At 56.3% G+C, this 17,420-nt stretch overlaps 7 protein-coding genes across 7 annotated transcripts; 4 read left to right on the top strand and 3 right to left on the bottom strand.

Annotated features, from left to right (window-relative positions):
• Nucleotides 1-903: 903 nt before the first annotated feature.
• On the top strand, nt 904-3,877 carry JN550_012710 (uncharacterized protein; the record flags this gene model as incomplete). Its single annotated transcript, XM_049311215.1, has 2 exons — nt 904-3,491; nt 3,547-3,877. 2 exons carry the CDS (start codon nt 904-906, stop codon nt 3,875-3,877), a joined length of 2,919 nt encoding a protein of 972 aa, XP_049165277.1.
• Nucleotides 3,878-4,485: 608 nt separating this feature from the next.
• JN550_012711 (uncharacterized protein) lies at nt 4,486-4,926 on the top strand (the record flags this gene model as incomplete). The annotated part of the gene is made up of 1 exon (XM_049311216.1): nt 4,486-4,926. One exon carries the CDS (start codon nt 4,486-4,488, stop codon nt 4,924-4,926), a length of 441 nt encoding a protein of 146 aa, XP_049165278.1.
• A 527-nt stretch (nt 4,927-5,453) lies between these two features.
• On the bottom strand, nt 5,454-6,492 carry JN550_012712 (uncharacterized protein; the record flags this gene model as incomplete). The annotated part of the gene is made up of 3 exons (XM_049311218.1): nt 5,454-5,706; nt 5,839-6,293; nt 6,373-6,492. 3 exons carry the CDS (start codon nt 6,490-6,492, stop codon nt 5,454-5,456), a joined length of 828 nt encoding a protein of 275 aa, XP_049165279.1.
• Nucleotides 6,493-7,393: 901 nt separating this feature from the next.
• JN550_012713 (uncharacterized protein) lies at nt 7,394-11,114 on the bottom strand (the record flags this gene model as incomplete). The annotated part of the gene is made up of 3 exons (XM_049311219.1): nt 7,394-7,863; nt 7,923-8,611; nt 8,665-11,114. The coding sequence occupies 3 exons, from the start codon at nt 11,112-11,114 to the stop codon at nt 7,394-7,396; spliced, it is 3,609 nt and encodes a 1,202-aa protein (XP_049165280.1).
• Nucleotides 11,115-13,555: 2,441 nt separating this feature from the next.
• JN550_012714 (uncharacterized protein) lies at nt 13,556-14,644 on the top strand (the record flags this gene model as incomplete). The annotated part of the gene is made up of 1 exon (XM_049311220.1): nt 13,556-14,644. The coding sequence occupies one exon, from the start codon at nt 13,556-13,558 to the stop codon at nt 14,642-14,644; it is 1,089 nt and encodes a 362-aa protein (XP_049165281.1).
• Nucleotides 14,645-15,068: 424 nt separating this feature from the next.
• Nucleotides 15,069-15,461, bottom strand: JN550_012715 (uncharacterized protein; the record flags this gene model as incomplete). The annotated part of the gene is made up of 2 exons (XM_049311221.1): nt 15,069-15,366; nt 15,430-15,461. The coding sequence occupies 2 exons, from the start codon at nt 15,459-15,461 to the stop codon at nt 15,069-15,071; spliced, it is 330 nt and encodes a 109-aa protein (XP_049165282.1).
• A 622-nt stretch (nt 15,462-16,083) lies between these two features.
• JN550_012716 (uncharacterized protein) lies at nt 16,084-16,999 on the top strand (the record flags this gene model as incomplete). The annotated part of the gene is made up of 2 exons (XM_049311222.1): nt 16,084-16,224; nt 16,310-16,999. The coding sequence occupies 2 exons, from the start codon at nt 16,084-16,086 to the stop codon at nt 16,997-16,999; spliced, it is 831 nt and encodes a 276-aa protein (XP_049165283.1).
• Nucleotides 17,000-17,420: the final 421 nt, after the last annotated feature.

Here is a 17,420-nt window from a genome sequence, read left to right on the forward strand (position 1 = left end):
GGGGGGGGCAAGGGGGGGCACAGCATGCACAGCATGCCACGTTCTTTCTGCAACGCAAACCCAAAGACGAGACCAAGTCAAGCAACTTATTAGTGAGCTGGCAGTGTGCCTGGGTGCAGGTGGCAAGCTACAGCCAGCTACAGCACCACATCTTGGGTACGTCAGCACTCAAAAGCCTCTGCTGCTGCTGTCACGCGTGGCAGCCAAGCACCAAAAAAAAGTGCGTTGGTTGATAGATAGATAGATAGATAGATACAGTAGATAGATAGCTTACCTACTTTGAGTAGTTACTGCAGGCAATTACACTTGCGGCCTCGACGCCACGAGGGGCCACTGTGCCACTTCCAAGGTTGCCTCCACGGATGGGCAGTCAACTCCCTCACAAAGTATCGAACTACTTGAGCACCGTAACCTTGGCTCTACGATGTACAGACGCTAGAGGGGGGGAAGGTCTCCCAGCCGGCGGAGGCCTGCAGATTGGATCGGATTGCATTTGGATTGGCCTGGATTGGATTTCCATGGCCGGGCCCCAGTGCCAAGGTCCTGCAACGTCAAGTCCAACGTTTGTCGTCGCATCGCCCAGCTCGCCTCTGGTTCACTCTCTCCTCCCTCCCTCTTTGCCTCTCGAGCAGAGCCGCTGGTTATCCTTAATGCTCTCCGCATTGTGCTTCTGCTCCTGCTTCTGTCGAGAACCGAACTGCTCATCGCTACTCCTCGACTGCGAGTGATGGGCTGCCCCGGCGCTGACATCGCCCATCCTTCTTATACCGCCCCCCAGCTGTCCCCAGGTACCTGACGAGGTAGCTGCGCGCGCGCTTCCATTGGCCTGGCCCCGTTGACGTAACAGCATCCATCCGCTCTCCCAGCGCATGGCGACCACCCTGCGCGGCAAGCTATCCCACCATGCCTCAGAGACCCGTAGCCGCCAAAAGGAAGCCTTATAGTCTGCGGCCCTTCTACGCTTCCGCTTTCGCAATCACGCTGCTTGCGGCCTACAGCATCTTCATCCACCGCCCTGCGTCGGCACGTCATGACGCCGGCCGCTCGCTGCTCTCGGCCCGCTCCGGCGAGGACTGTCGCCTGGTGCACTCCGCCGCCGACAAGTGCGCCTTCGTGATACGCAACTGCCACGACGATGAAGCTGGTCTCATCGAGTACCTAACCTTCTACTACTGCACCTTGGGCACGGCGCAGCCTGTGGCCTTTGTCGTGCTGGTCGCCTGGCTCGGCCTCCTCTTCACCACCATCGGCATCGCTGCCAGCGACTTCTTCAGCGTCAACCTCAGCACCATCGCCACGGTCCTGGGCTTGAGTGAGAGTCTGGCCGGTGTCACCTTCCTGGCTTTCGGCAATGGCTCTCCCGACGTCTTCAGCACCTTTGCCGCCATGAGCTCCAATAGTGGGAGTATGGCGGTCGGCGAACTCGTCGGTGCTGCTGGCTTCATCACCGCTGTCGTGGCTGGTTCCATGGCCTTGGTGCGGGAGTTCAAGGTCAGCAAGAAGACGTTCATCCGCGACATATGCTTCTTCATTGTCGCCGTTGCCTTTACCGTTGGCTTCCTGTCCGATGGCAACATCCACCTGTGGGAGTGCTGCGTCATGATCGCATTCTACATTTTCTACGTCATTGTCGTCGTCGGCTGGCACACCGTTGTGAAGCGGAGGAAAGCCCGCAAGGCAAGAGAAGCTGCATCGCGCGGTCATTACTTCGCTTCCGTGGACCAGCAAGGGAACGACGAGCTGGAGCCTTACAGAGACGACCCGGACGAAGACACCACGCCGGCAGACAGGAGAACGGGCCCTGCCACCGTGGATATAGGGGTTCTGGAGAGGGGGCCCAGGATAGAGATTGGGGTTGTCGAAGATGAAGAGACCGAGAACGAGCGCAACCAGCGAGTGGCTGCCGAGATGGCGAGCAGCATGCGGGTCAACCGTCCTCGTGGCAGGCGAAGCACGACTACAATCACACCCATTCGACCCAGTCTCATCGGCGCCATTGAGTTCCGCGCCGTGCTGTCCTCCTTGCAGGAAGAAAGAAACATGCGTATGGCTCCGATCCACATCACGAGGAGCCACTCGGACGACAGACTAGAATTTACTTGGAGCGAGCGTGGAGGAGTTGCCGTGCGTGGTGCACAAAGTGCTCAGACGATCCAGGGCGTCGGCGAGACCAACATAGCTACCAGAAGTCGTTCACGCTCGTCAGGGGCTATTCCGGTCGTTCTTGACAGCGACCTTGGAGGGCCGGCAGAGTCGAGGAATCCCAGTCGCGGCCCCTCGATGCGCACCGTGGGGGGGATGCTTGCGCCTCCTGCGGTCGATTCAACGGGTGGCCTCGCTGCTTCGGACGATGACTCAGGCGCCGAAGAGCCTCCTGTCTCCCCAAGCGGTTTGCGCCTCAGTATTCCCAGTCCTAGCCCCACAGTCAGCCAACAGTCTTCACCTGTTGCATCCCCCTTTCCGCAATATACCGATTCTCCGCTGCCAATCACGCCAAATCTGTCCCAGCCGGCGTTCTCGACGCTTCCTACCCCAGCCATGGAGCGGCCGTCACCATTCGAAAGCCTCCAACCACATGGACAGCACAAGCCCGTCAGGTGGTGGCCGTATCAAATTCTACCGGCCCCGCACGTTCTCATGAGTACTTTGTTCCCTACCCTACAAGGCTGGCGAGACAAACCAGTCTGGGACAAGCTAGTGAGCGCTATTTCTGTGCCAAGCATCTTGCTTCTCGTCATCACGCTGCCGGTAGTGGAGAGCGAGACAACAGATGATGACCCGGATGAGAGCATCGTGGACGAGCCAGCTACAGGCCATGCCGGGAACATCGCGGCGCCCGTGTCCTACGAACCCAGCGGATCAATCGAGCCCGAAACCGAGTGGCAGTGGTACAGGAGGAGGACAAGATCCCGCGGTTCGTCAGGCACCACGTCACCAGCCCTGCTTTCATTAGCTACCCCCGAGGACTCGCGTGGCCCTGTGCTCGCCGAGGCCGTACAGCCTCGCCTCGGGCAACTAGACGTGCAACATGCCAAACCTGCTTCAGATCTTACCTCGGCTCCTGAGAGCGAGGATCAAGGCTGGAACCGGTGGTTGTTGATCGTGCAGATCTTCATCGGGCCTTTGTTCTCTGTGTGTGTTGTTTGGGCGAACATGGCCGAGGACCTTGAACGACCAGGCAAAACCCTCCTCATGGCCGCCCTCATCTCGCTTGTTTGCTCTCTTGTCTTACTAGCTATCCTCCTTTTGACTACCACACCCGATCATCGCCCTAGATTTCATTTTCTGTTTTGTTTCCTTGGCTTCATCATCGCCATTGCTTGGATATCTACGATCGCGGGCGAAGTCGTCGGCGTGCTCAAGGCTTTTGGAGTTATTCTAGATATATCAGAAGCGATTCTGGGTCTTACTGTTTTCGCCGTCGGTAACTCGGTGGGGGATCTTGTTGCGGATATCACCGTCGCCCGCCTAGGATATCCTGTCATGGCTCTGTAAGTTTTCTCCTCGACCACGGAACATATTCTTTTCAGGACTAACTATGTGCAGAGCGGCATGCTTCGGTGGCCCCATGCTGAATATCCTGCTTGGTGTTGGGCTGGGCGGTGCCTACCAAATCATCCAATCCTCCAACAAGCACCATCTCAAGCACCCGGACAAACCATTCAAGTACAAATCTTATCACATACAGGTTGGCGGTACCCTCATGGTCTCGGCAGTCGTGCTTCTGGTCACGCTTCTTGTGCTCTTGATTGTCGTGCCAGCGAACAGGTGGGTGATGACGAGGAAGATCGGCTGGGGTTTGATAGCCTTGTGGGCCATCGGCACCATCGTAAATCTCGTTATTGAGGTAACGGGCGTGTGGCAGGACGTCGCCTAGGAACAACAACATCGCTTAGGCTTGTATATAGTACGTCGTGTCGGAGTTTGATAGCACAACATCGTATATAGTTGAAATGATACCCGAACATGTGACAAATTACAAATTTGCCCTGCTTTGTCACTCTTGCAGTGCAACGCGGTTCCTGGGTGCCTCGTTGTCTCGTAGGACAGCCCACGTCACTCGCAACGCATCGAGACCGTGATACCTTCTGGAACATGACGTGTAGTCTCTCTTTCCGCATCCGATTCTGTGTCCCTCGCCAGAGTCCGTGGTTCGAGTTTGCTGGCAGTACCACTCGCCCACCGCGGAAGTTGCACGGGACACGAAACACGAAATACGTCTCAGCCCGGGCTATCATAGGCGTAGAACACGACAGCTAGAAACTTGATACAAGTTGCTGTTGCTCCTTGTCGTGCCGCGCAACATACCTACCTACCGTCCACCCGCCGTGCGGATCTATCTCACCGGACATGGCGAGGCTCAGGGGTATAAAGAGCCGCAGACCTCGCCCCCCCCCTTTTATTCCCTGGCAACATCTTCCTCTAAGCCCCAACAAGAGCTCCAAAACGTAAAGCAAAACCCCCAAAACCAGGAACTCAATCAAGATGGCGTTCTTCAAGCCCGCCGCCGACGCACCCAATACCGCCACCTCGAACGCCAACACCAACGCCGACACCACCGGGGACCAAGTCCCGGCCAACACGCCCGCCAGCACCGACGGCATTACCAAAACGGCCGTCCTCGACGGCGGACAGCAACAGCAGCAGCAGCAGCTCGGCCGGCTCGCCAAGAGCGCCGGAGCCGAGCACGAGCGCCACCCGGACAAGAGCGCGGCGCGGGAATGGGGCGGCGTCCGCGCTGCCCACGGTGCGGAGGCGCTAGGACGGGAGGAGGAGGATCAGGGAGACGAAGCGTTGCAGTCGCAGGACGATGGCGCCGGCGGTGGGGTCGAGGGTGCTAAGCTGAAGGATATCAAGAATGGCGGCAGCAACAAGAAGAAGCCGGCTACTCGGAGCGGCGGCGGTGTGCTACCGCCGGAACTGTGATTAGGGGAAGTAGGGAGTTAGGGGTTGGAGGATCGCTTCGTTTGGACGGAGACGTAGGCTTCTTCTTTCCAATGCCTCGTTCCAGTGCCTCGCCAGGCAGGCCCTGCATTCTTCCTTGCCTGAAGTTTTGGAGAACACTATTTGCACCGAGTTATCAACAACTGCTCATCACTACTCGTCAAGTGAAGCCCAGTTTTGGTCGCACGGCATATTCTGTGACCAGGATGACCATGGTGAGGGTTATTGCTCGAGGAAACCAACAAGCTGCCCTGTAACTAGTTTGTCTGGGAGCGACCGAGGATGCTGTCATTGAAGCAAAATGGTCTTCCTTTATTGCTTATCTAGGTATCTTTTTGGTTTCTGTCTATCATTTTTAATGTTGTGACGATGTCTTGCTCATGCTATGGAGATCCATGAGTTTCAATTGGCCCCTTTTGCCACAGACCTACATCGCAAGCACGCAGCACCTTCTTTCTTCAGAGTCTGCCGGTCTCTCTTTTCGCTGTGCCGTTCTCTGGATACGGGCGTCAGACGCCAAACAGCTCCTTGAGCTGGCGCAGGGTGTCGTCGGGGTTCTTGACCGAGTGACCCTCGGTCCGGGGGTCGCTGTAGATCTCGTAGTCGTTGCCGCCCTGGAAGGTCTTGTCGCCGAAGAAGTGGATTGTCTTGTACTCGATGCCGCCCGGCTTCTTGGCGTCCTCCTCCAGGTGCTTGAGGCAGTAGGTCTTGTCCCAGCCCTTGGGGAAGACGTCGAAGGAGATCATGCCGCCGATGGAGAAGCTAGGGGCGTGGGCGAGGCGTGTTAGTGCAACGTTTGGATTCCCAGAAGCAAGGCGCGGAAACAAGTAAGAGTCGAGACGGAATGCTAAAGAAAGAAAGAAAGGGGATAAGTCATGAGAAAGGAGAACTCACGTCAGGCCAAGGTGTGCGAAGCGCTCCTTCAATTTGGCGACAAAGGTCTCGCGGATCTTGTGCTCCAGGTCGTACTTCTCAAAGTCGGCGCGCTCCTGGGTGCTGGCGTTGCGGCCGATGGGGCTGACGTTGATCATGCCGTTGCGGAACTCGATAAAGGTGCCGCGCTTGATGGGGATGTCGAGGTCGGCAATGTAGTGCAGGATGAAGCGGGCCAGCTCCTTGTACTGGTCCTCGCCGATCCACTTGATGAAGCTGTTGGAGGGCAGCTCGGCGCCCAGCTTGTAGGCCGTCAGGCCGTTCTCGGCGAAGCAGAAGTCGAACATGGTCGTCACGGGCCGGCCGGGGGCGCCCAGCTGCTCCTGCTGCTTGACCAGGTTGGAGCCGCCCACGAAGCCGATGGCGACCTTCTGGCGCAGCGTCGCGAGCGTCGAGAGCATCTCCTCCGTCACGGGCTGGCGGCGCGGGAGCGCATCAGGGTCAGCAACGAGGGATCCTCGAAATGGCGACATTGCGCGGCAGCGGGGCACATACCAGACGGGGGCGGGTGAGCGTGTCGTCGACATCGAAGAGGCAGATGGTGTTCTTGATCGGGCGGTCCTCGAGGGGAGGGTAGGGAGCCGAAGCTGTGGCACCGAGAGCGGCGGCAGACATGGTGATGGCGAAGGGGGGGGTTGAGGCCGGAGAGCAGCGCTGAAAGGCGTTGTGTGGAAGATGGTGAAGAGATCGGGCCACCGAATCGACCGCTCGGAGTGACTGACTGGCAATGGCTTCGAACAAAGTGTCCTTTTCGTGTTCAGAGACCGGGCCAGAGAAGTGACTTCGCCGCCTTTTCAAGTCCAATGGTCAATAGAAAAGTGCCCCTCAATCGTTCACCTGTCGCTCGCCCGCGTGGGTAGCGCAGTCCCTGACCGTCCCCTGCCACGGTCCAGTCGGGTAGGAGCTAGGTAGGGTCGTCTGGCCAGGCACCCCTGTCCATGGCGGGGTAGCGGTCAAGGATAGGGGTCTGTACATCCTATGTAGTAATAGTAACTTCCAAGGTTACTCGTTATGTGCATAGTAGCCCCCGTGTAAGTGGACGAGAGCTTCCCATTGGCTGTGCCCAATTGTGCCCTCTGTCTCCGAGGTGCCTACATAGTCAACTTACGCTCTCGAGACTTCATCGAACAAATCTTCTACCGGGAGACACACGCTTTCGCTCCCCAACTACTCCCTCCCGTGTTTCTTTATTTTATTTAATTTATTATTTATCAACTTCACATCAGGGGAGACCTTCTGGAGGGCAACAATGAGATTGGAAGCCAGTAAAATTCAACGGCGTGTTCTCGCCCATCTCGCCCAAAGCTTCTACTATAGAAAAATCAGGTGTATCTCAAAAAACTAACAACAGAGCGCTTGCTTTGGGGTTCATCACAGCTTCGAATCGTCTCGACGTAAGAGAATCATAAAGTCCGCCCCTGGCCCTTGATCCGACCCAACATTGCATCTCGTCCCCTTCCATGTCCTCTTCCCCGGGGACAACGACGCAGCCCCTCGTGGAAGCGGCGGCACTGAATTATCGCCCAAACTCCAGATGTGGTACGATAACCGGCCCGTACTTGGTCGGCGTCGTGAACGCCCCGTCGCCCTGTACCACGTAGTCGACCGCCAGGCTCAGCTTGCTCAGCCCCTGGCTCTGGCCATTTGCCACGCTGGCGCTGTACTGTGTGCCTGGGATGGCCTCTGGATCATACGCCACAAAGGCGACGTAATTGCGCCGACCCATCAGTTTCTTCAGCTCGCGTGCTGATCCCGAAGCATCCGTGTGGAAGATCTCCATCATGTCCTCCTTAGTGTCCGATACCTCATGGTTGGACTTCTGCCCGTTCGCCGGTACATAGTACGACTTGTTGCTGTGCAGCATCTTCAGGATGTAGTTAGAGGCCGGCGCCGCAACGATGGGCGACGTGATGATCTGATACATGGTCTTGTGGTCGCTTGGATGGGCTGGGTCATGAACCAGACCAGCTCCACTACAATTAACGTCTGGTCGGCTTGTTAGTCAACTGCGGGGATCTACACAAGGGAAAGGGATTTCCAATTACCTCCTGACAGGAAAGTCATCCGGATGCCCTTCTGATGAGCGATGCCTTGAAGTGTTCGAATCAGGTACGTGCGCTCGAGGTCCTTCGACTCATGTGTCCACATGTCCTTGAGAATCTCGCTGATGTCCAAGTCGCCGAACTGGTTGACAACATTGCCCATCAAACCCGACTTTCCGACTGCCTTCTTCACTTGGGTGAAGCCCTGGGCCACCATATCCTTGCCACCCACTATGCCAGCCACGGAACTGGTCACCTTTCCGAGTACATTATAGGTCGTGTTCACCGCCTTCTTGCCTGTAGCAAACGTGTTTGCCAAACTTTCGACAGTGTCGAGTCTTGGATACACTACGGGCACCGAAAGCATCCATAAGCAGTGTTGCACACTGGGTGGCAGGGTAGCAACCTTGGGGAAGAGCCCTTGATACGTCGGGCCAGCCAGGACGCGGCTCTGAGTGCGCTCTGAGCGCAGATCAGCTCCGACCAAAGCCACAGCCGGCCCGAGAAACTTGACAAAATGCCAGCCTTGGCCAGTGATCGTGAACAGGTCCAAGTCATGATTGACGTTTCGTAGCACCTCCAACGTGGTGTGGTGTTGGAACAGTAGGTACATGTCTATCGCTATCCGTCCAATGTTCTTGAACATCTGGGAATTCTGCATGTAATCGGGGTATGACCCGTACCCGTCGAAGCTGTAGGTTGTCAGTTGTAGCTCGACGCAGCCCACGAGATTCACAAAACTTACATGTCATGGTCATCGACCTGGCAGACATGGGGAATCTGAGCCCATGCCTCGCGAAGGAACGGTTGATCAAAGTGACTCGTGTAAAAATGGAAGTAAGCGTGCGTCACATCCTCCTCATGTCGCGCCGTCCAGCCAGCAGTTCTCCGATTCTCCTTGCCTTGCATAGCCAGCCACTGCTTCAGCAGCGGAACCTCTTTCCACAGTCGGTCGCCATAAATCTGGTTACCTAGACCAAGTTGTGCGTGAAAGCCACCGCAGTCCACGTTCTTCTGCAGCACGTCTTTCCACATGAAGCCCACACCACCCAGCTTGCTCCGCTCATTTTGGGAGGTGCTAGCCGCAAAGTCGTTGCCCGAATGAGCAATGAAACGCCAGTTGATCTCATGTCTGCCGGCAACAACGAACTCGTATCTTGTACATCCCAGATGCGAAGTGACAGCGTAGGTCCACCTTTCAGTAGCACCGTCATCCATCGGCAGGCTCAGATCATACTTGTAGAACTGCCATCTTTGGTGGGTGTAAATCGAGTGAGGGGTGACTTGATGTGGGTTGGGCGACAAGTCAACACTCTTGTGAACATGTATCGTAGGAGGCTGAGGCGCGTCTGTGACTATCATGATGCTTCCCAGCCATAACCCCTTCTCAAGGTCCATGTTGACATATCGTAGATACGGTCCAAAGTATACGCCGTTGGTAGGCTGAACCTTGTACATATCGACACCCGCGCTAGGCGGAGGCCCCGTGAATCCTGCTGTAGGTGCAGCCGAAGCAGCTACACTCATGATACTCTCTGCATAGCCAGGCGTCTGCGGAGGGAACATGGGCGAGGCCATCGCAGACTGTTTACCAGCAAACATCGGAGATGCTAGCGGGTTACCATAGGTTGAGGCCGTGGGAGATAATGGGGCAGCCTCGTGGTGAATCGGGTTGGGGCCCTTGGGAAACTCCCACTGCGTCGCTTGAGTAGCTAAGTGAATATAGTAATACTGCCCCGAGTTCTGGTCGAGATGGGCAATCCAGCCCTCCGGCAACGGGGGCGGAGAGCTAGGTCCTTGGCCCTGGAAAGGCGAAGGCGTCTGCGCGGGCTGTGATGACGATGATCCATTGCTCACGCTCTCCGGTCTAGGATCGTTGGCGAAAGCAGGATGGCCTGGGTGTTGCAAAGCAGGAGAGGCCAAACCCGCGGCAATGGGATCCGCTTGCTTCTTCGGTGGCGAAGACGCGGATTGCGCTGCCTGCGCCGGGGTTGAACTGGAAGAACTCGCCTGAGCAGCACCTGGTCGTTGCTTTTCAGCAGGGTAGCCCGTTCCACTTCCAGTGTTGATGCTTGAATAAGCGGGCGGCGGATCAGACATCTGCATGCGCCTAAAGTCTTGCTCAAGCACACTTTCTTGTAGAGGACCGGGAGTGCCCGACGACGTTGAGGGCCTGGCTGGGTTGGCATTAGCCGGGCCGGCGCTGGAAACGGGATTCGCCCCCTGATAAACTGTGGGAGGGCCATGGGGTTGTTGTTCAGGGGTTTCGGTGGGAGTCCAGGGACGAGCTGGGCCTGGTTGCGCTGCCGGTGGACGCTGCTGGCTATACTGTGCCAACCTCTGTGCTGCGGCAGAGCTCTGAAGACTGTTCAGGGTAGCCGTGCCCGAGATGCCAGCTGCAGCATATCGAGCTTCGATGTCGCCACCGGGAATCTGGCCTGGTTCGACAATAGGAGTCTCGGGCGGGGGAGGTGACCCCCGACTTGCTCTAGTCGTAGAAGTAGAAGCCGTCGAGGCAAACCTGTTGACGCTACTCCCACCCGGCATCTTCAATAGGTTGTTGTCGGCCTCCTGCGGCCCACCATGACTCCCTGGGCTGGAGTTGGAGCTGGCAGAGTTGGCTTTTGGTGGAGGATAGTAGGGCTTGTTGTGATAGTCGGGGAAGTTGGTAGCCGAAGCTGCAGCCGGTTTCTGTTGAGCGCCAAGGGGTTTCGCAAACAAACCTCCGTCATCACCTGCCGGGCTTGTAGGGCTGAGAGCTCCTGGCAGGGGCTTGGGGGCAGTACCCCGTCTCTCTGCCAAGCCTGGTCCCCTCTTGTCGATGGGACTGGTATCCAGCCGCGGCGTCGTGTCGTTGAGACCACCAGAGCCTGCGGATCCCGTGGGGCTTGTGTAAATCCTGTTGCCCGACGGCCGGCGACCATCCTCCGGGTAGGGAGGACGGCTCGAGGTGGCAGGCCTGCTTGGGCGCAGATCCTCGTCGTCTGGGTAAGGCAGAGGTGCAGCAGAACTTGAAGCTCCCGGCGGCAGCGGAAAGGTTGGTTTGGAGGCCGACGGTGTAGGATACTTGAAGCGCTCCTGGGGGTTCGGGCTCTGGGGCTTGAAGATCCTCAGAGGCTCGATGGTCGGGCTGTCGCAGTCGTCAGCGGGCTTGTTGAGGAACATCTCCTCATCAGGCCTGCCGTGACGGTCCATGTTGCCTCACGCACGCGGGCACGCGAAACGCGAAGACAGCTCCTGGATTCGGCGGTAAGCTGTACGCGCAGGATGACGCACAGGGGAAAGTTATTTATAGGAGCTCTGAATCGCAAGTACTTGGGACGGCGTGGTTTGAACTTGGGCCGGTCTTATCGAGGCCGCAGGTGGGGTAAACTGGAGGTTGCCGGCTCTGTCGTGACGCTGAAGCTGCCCGTGAGACTCTCGGCGCACAGGCTTGCGTGAGCGGCGAGCGACAAAGGGGGCAACGAGGCGCGAAGTCGACGATACGGACGAAACAAGTGAAACAAACTCGGGAGAGAGCAAGAGACTTGAGGGCGTTGAATATGCGGCCTGATGGGCCACCCACTTGGTCCCGCACCGTGCCTTGTCAGCGGGACGACAGGGTCTGGCCAGGCGGGCGGGGTCTTCCTATTGGGCCCGTTGCACGATGCCTCTATTGGTCCCAGAATCGTAGCTTGGCGAAATGCCGGCGAGGCCTCTTCATTGGCCGGTTGCAGCGGGCGCTTAGAAGTCAACAGTGAGAGGGGAGTCAGATCGCATCTGCAGGCGCCAATGCATGGGCAGAGATTGAGCTTGACGGAAATTCGGCTTGTTGCAATGCTCTGTAGCTCAGGTCATCGACGCAGCCAGTTCCATCAAAGACGTGTCTGCCCCTTCTCTGCTTTAACCTCGAAGCGCCACTAATACGAACTGTCTGGATACTCACAGTAGCGTACAACAATGCCGTTCCTCTCATCCTGGCCCCTTGCAACACAATATGGCTATGGTGCATTCTTGGGATAGTAGTTATGTACTTGATGCCTATGAGACAGTGATTGGCATCTGCACAGTGTTGTGTCTAAAACCTCGTTCTTGTGTAACTCCAGAGTCCGGAAAGATGTAAGACGGCTCACGTCAGACGCTTTTAAACAAAACCATAATCTGCAACAAGCCACTATACTATGTCTTGCCCTAGTTTTCTGACTGAATGTGATCAGCTTTATACGTACCACCCACGCAATCCATAGTAGCGACAGTCTTGGACAAGGTCCAGAGATCAACGCATGCAAGCGCCGAAGCTCCCCCTGACACCCGGGACTCGGCTGCGGTGCGAGGCACATTGCCGTAGCTGCATGATGGGCGGCTAAAACATCGATCTAGCCCCCAAAACCTGTGGCTATTCAGACGTACAGCGGTGTCGAAAATGCTACGAGGAGTACCCTCTACCTCGCGGTGATGTCTGAGACCTTCGAGGTCTGCAGTTGCCACATCGACTTTGCGCAGGTACAAAAAGGTTGTTATTAGTCCACCATCTGCCACCCAACGGCCCGAACGTTATCGAGACCGATTCAGGACGCATAGTTGCGGCTGCACCCGCGCGACGGTCAGCAGCGGCCCAAGTGCATTACGTCACAACTTGATTTCCCCTGCGCGTTTAAAAAAAAAAAAAAATGTTGGCACTACAGTGGGTGGACCAAGGGAGAAGAACCCTTTAGTTTCCTGTGTAATATACCGTTGATACTGTAGAATGTGGTTCGAAACCTAGGGATTGAGACAAAACGTTGGTTTGGTTGGGGTCGGTTCGGCAGCCTGGCAGCAAGCCCCAGGCCTCCGAGCTAGTGTGGATCACCGGGCGGCACAACTCCAAACTCATATGCAAGTCCGGCAACCAATCACTGGCCGGAGGCGAACCTGACGCGGCTTGACCTCAAGGCAGCCGCATTTATCGCCTCTGATTCAGTTTCGTTACCGACTACACAGCAAATCCTTAAGTCGGGATCTCGTAGTCCATAACCGTAGTTCGATGGCCGGAGTTCATTCGCCTTCGGACCCGAGTCAAAGTCGGGATCCCGGGGTCCATACTCGTAGTTGGATGGCTCGAACCCATTCGCCTTCGGACCCGAGTTGGTCTCCGAGGGGCCAGGCAGAACGGCTTGCGAAAGTGCTGAGGAGCGACCAGGCGGGCGACTTTCTGGGGCGTTTTCGCCTCCTCCCCCACACTCTGCTGGTTACCTCCAGGCTATCAAGCCACACGCAACTAGCTCCCGAGCTCTCACAGCAGCACGAGCCTATCATCGCCCTTGACTATCTTCAAGTGGTGCACAGAGGCCGCGTGGCAACCAGTGCCTGTGATTCATAACTTGCTAGTTTATCGCCGCGAGCCTTGTTCTAATGGATTCGGGTATATTCGAGACCATTGCGTACGCATTGGATGACTGTTTTCCTGGTACTGCAGAGGCTGCTGCGTTACGTTGTTCATTCGCCATTGGCTAGTAAGTCCGGTGAGTTTACGCATAACAAGATGCCTGGAAGAGTCTGGCCGAGTTGTCTGAGTATGTATAAGAGCCTTACATATCTCACATTCCCCTTGGCCTATCTTTAACCTTCAGAGTTCACCTCTTCAACCACATCGCAACAATCACCTCAGCTCATTCACAATGACAAGCAATAACCAAAACAATCACGGACAGATGCCTTTTTGGGACTTTGTCCAGTCTTTCGACCCTAACCACTCTCACCGGGCTGGTGCTGGTGTTGACCATGCTCAGGCAGGTCCATCTTTTGGGTCCGGATTTCCTTTCGGATCAGGATCTTTCAACCCTTGGGAACACATGGGTTGGGCCGGTCCCTGGGGAGGCCCTTGGACCGAGGGTCCATGGGGCGGTCGCCGAGGGCGTGGACGCGGCAGACATGATCGACACCATCACCGCGGTGGACCAGAATCCGATAGAGAAGAGGAATCTGACGACCGCGAGTTCGATATGGCGGATACGCCAGAGACAATGAGAGAGGATGGTCCGCCAGGACCCCCTCCACCTCACCCACCCGCTGATGCTCCTCAACCACCACCTCACCCACCTCACCCATCTCACCCGTCGCATCCGCCACACCCACCACATCCGCCGCACCCATTCGGTCCTCATCACCACGGACATCACCGCCACGGAGGACCTGGCGGTGCATTCCGCAGAGGCGGCCGTTGCGGTCGCGGAGGTGCCCGCGGCCGACACGGGCCTCCACCACCATATAATGGACCATTCGATTTCCGGCCGCTCATGGACGTTCTTGCAGCTCACCCACTGGCTCAGGGCCTGCGTGAGTTTGCCGAACAGGCTCGTGCCGGAGGTCAGGAAGCCTCGGGAGACGAGGCAGGCGAACAAGCCGACACTTTCGTCCCTCCTGTTGACGTCTTCAGCACTGAGAAGGCGTACGTGCTACACGTGTCACTGCCGGGAGCGGTGAAGGAAGATGTCGGCGTTAATTGGGATGCTGAGAAGAGTCTCTTGAATGTTGCTGGAGTCGTATATCGCCCAGGCAACGAGGAGTTCCTCCAGTCTCTGACTTCGAGCGAGCGCAAGGTTGGAATGTTTGAGCGAAGTATCAAGCTACCACCCGCAGGATCAGACGAAAAGGAGGAAGTCGACGCTTTCAGCATCACAGCCAAGATGGAGAACGGGATTCTCATTGTGACCGTGCCAAAGGCTGAGAAGGAGTGGACTGAAGTCCACAAGATCGACGTGGACTAGGCTAGGACTAGGCAGGATATTTGGTAGTCATGGCGGGCGTTTCGGTTTTCAGTATTTGATACAAGGCTTCTTCTAGCTTGGTGAATTCATAAATGTTAAAGAGCATCAACGAGGCAGACTAGGCATTGTTCGCCCTCTCAGTAATACAAACACCAAAAAAAGAGTGCCATCTCTGGCAACAATTTAATTGACTTCATATCATTTATATCGTGACTGCATTATGGGCTTCTTGTAAGGCACTTGCTATTAGAACTTCGGTAAGTGAGCGTTCCATCTATGGGATTCGGTGCGTACCTACTATATTTGTGCACATCCTCCCCATCACTGCTCTGTCGACTGGTTTGGGACGAAGGCTGACGCCGGCGACAGGCGTCATGGCATATTAGGCAATCGCCTCGCGTACGTATAAATTTCCTCCAGAGAATCAGGAGGTATCAGCAGATTTCGCCGCCAAAACGTCGGTATCAAGGTTCTCCATGACTTCTATAACAAGCGCCAGGCTCTCCATGAAGGAGTTGACGGCGACACGTAACATTCTGTTGGTGGTGGCTCTGTAATGGATTTGCAAGACAGTGTCCTCGACATTGTCGCCTTCGGCACCGCTGGTCGGACTTGCAATGGAAAAGTCTCTCCTCACAAGCGGCGACAGCTCCTTGTCGACTTGTATGGACTTCAGGGCGATAGAGGCGAGGCGGGCAGTAGGGAAGGGGACGTCGAGGGTGCTGGCAGGTCGCGTCAGTATGGACGAGGTTCATAGACCGTCGTGCAGGCTCGGGGGCACCAACAGAGCACAGGGAAATTCTTGCGAGTCCGCCATTGTTGCCTCTGTCTTTTTCGACCACTTCTCAGGTTGCTGGGCGGTTGGGTATGGCAAGTAAACGTCTGTCTTGGTGGGGGGGTTTGTGCCAGTTCGATTTTAGAATGGGGCTTTTTGGGGTTGCTTGTACTGTGACTAGCTAGCTATTCGGACACCTAAGCTAGCTTTCCAACGATACCACTTTCGGTGTCACACAATCATCGCATGCCTGTCGGGGCAATAAGGAATCAGTCCTGGTTTTAATATCTGCTAATTACGATGTATTAAAGGCCGTATCTAGGGCATTAATGAAGCATTGTATATCTCAAAACATGGTCACCTGATGGGGTTTGCTTTCTTCTGGGCCCAAGGATTACCAGTTGACTGTCCGAAAACGGCCTTGGAAGCAGAGCTCATCAGAGGCAAGCCACGCGACGGACTCCTCAGAGCACGAAGGCAGCTGCGACGTGCGTCAACACCCCTGCAAGCTTACCCAAGGTAGCTCCTGCCTTGCCCCCAGCCAAACAGCGTCCCCAACTCCAGTCCAGCCCAGCCTCGAGCTCGGGACCTCGATCACCAACTTCATCTCTCCAGCTCCGACCACCAGACTCTCCTCCCCGACCATCCCATCAACCCACCCAATATGCCTGGCTTCGACTTCAGCAATCATTCGCGCAATGCCGCCCTGCACGCCCGCGGTGTGCCTCTGCCAAAGGCCACGTCCACAGGTACCACCATTGTCGGCTGCCTCTACAATGCAGGCAAGGAGGATGCCGGTGTTGTGGTGAGTAGGACCTGCGCAGCTGCACCGCTCTGCAGAGCCCACCCATCCCCCGAGATGTGACTGGTTTGTTGACGTGCCCCTCTAGATCGCTGCCGACACGAGAGCCACAAGCGGCCCCATCGTCGCCGACAAGAACTGCGAGAAGCTACACTACATCGCGCCCCAGATCTGGTGTGCCGGTGCTGGCACCGCCGCCGACACCGAGTTCACCACCGCCATCATCTCGTCCAACCTCGAGCTCCACTCTCTATCTACAGGCCGCAAGCCTCGCGTCGTGACATGCATGACGCTACTGAAGCAACACCTTTTCAAGTACCAAGGCCACGTTGGCGCCTACCTGGTGGTAGCCGGAGTCGATCCCACGGGAGCACATCTTTTCACCGTCCACGCCCACGGTAGTACGGACAAGCTGCCTTACGTCACCATGGGTTCAGGTTCCTTGGCGGCCATGTCCGTCTTCGAGACACAATGGAAGCCCGACCTCAACAAGGAGCAGGCCATGGAGCTGTGCTCGCAGGCCATCCAGGCTGGTATCTTCAACGACTTGGGCTCTGGTTCCAACGTGGACTTGGCCGTCATCACCAAGGACAAGACAACGCTTCACCGCGGCTACCTGAAGCCCAACGAGCGTAGCCAGAAGCTCAAGAACTACAAGTTCCAGCGGGGAACCACGGCTGTGCTGAACGAGAAGATCATCAAGAAGGACGAAATCGGCAAATACGTCAGCGTAGAGCCGCTACCGGCCGGTACAGAGACGATGGATGTAGACCCGTGAAGGATGCAGGCTGGGACGACATGACGGAAACTGGTTTCGGGGTTCATATGAAAGCACTTTGTAACATTATAATGTGCCATAGACGGCGTTGCTTACCGGGACTGGCCCGGATTCATGATGAAGACACTTTTGATAAGTTACATTTTGAGCCACGCCCGTGATCACACTTGTGCCACATCCTCGATTGCCCAGTCTTGGTACGGTCTAACACTTGCCTTCTTGGTAAAAACCAAAATCCAGCTTACTGATCCTAGTACCTGCATCTCTTCAATCTTCGTACGCTGTAGGCGACCCCTTTTGCTAAAGAGTCTCGAGCATGCACCTCAACGTGGTGGAGGCCTGTTCGCCCAAGAGAATGACACTAGGAAGGGACTTTGGGCTTGTCTTCGTAACCTCGAGACGGGACCCACGGGATCTATGT

Source organism: Neoarthrinium moseri (assembly GCF_022829205.1).
Source record: "Neoarthrinium moseri strain CBS 164.80 chromosome Unknown scaffold93_Wmoseri_CBS_16480, whole genome shotgun sequence".
Lineage (NCBI taxonomy): Eukaryota > Fungi > Ascomycota > Sordariomycetes > Amphisphaeriales > Apiosporaceae > Neoarthrinium > Neoarthrinium moseri.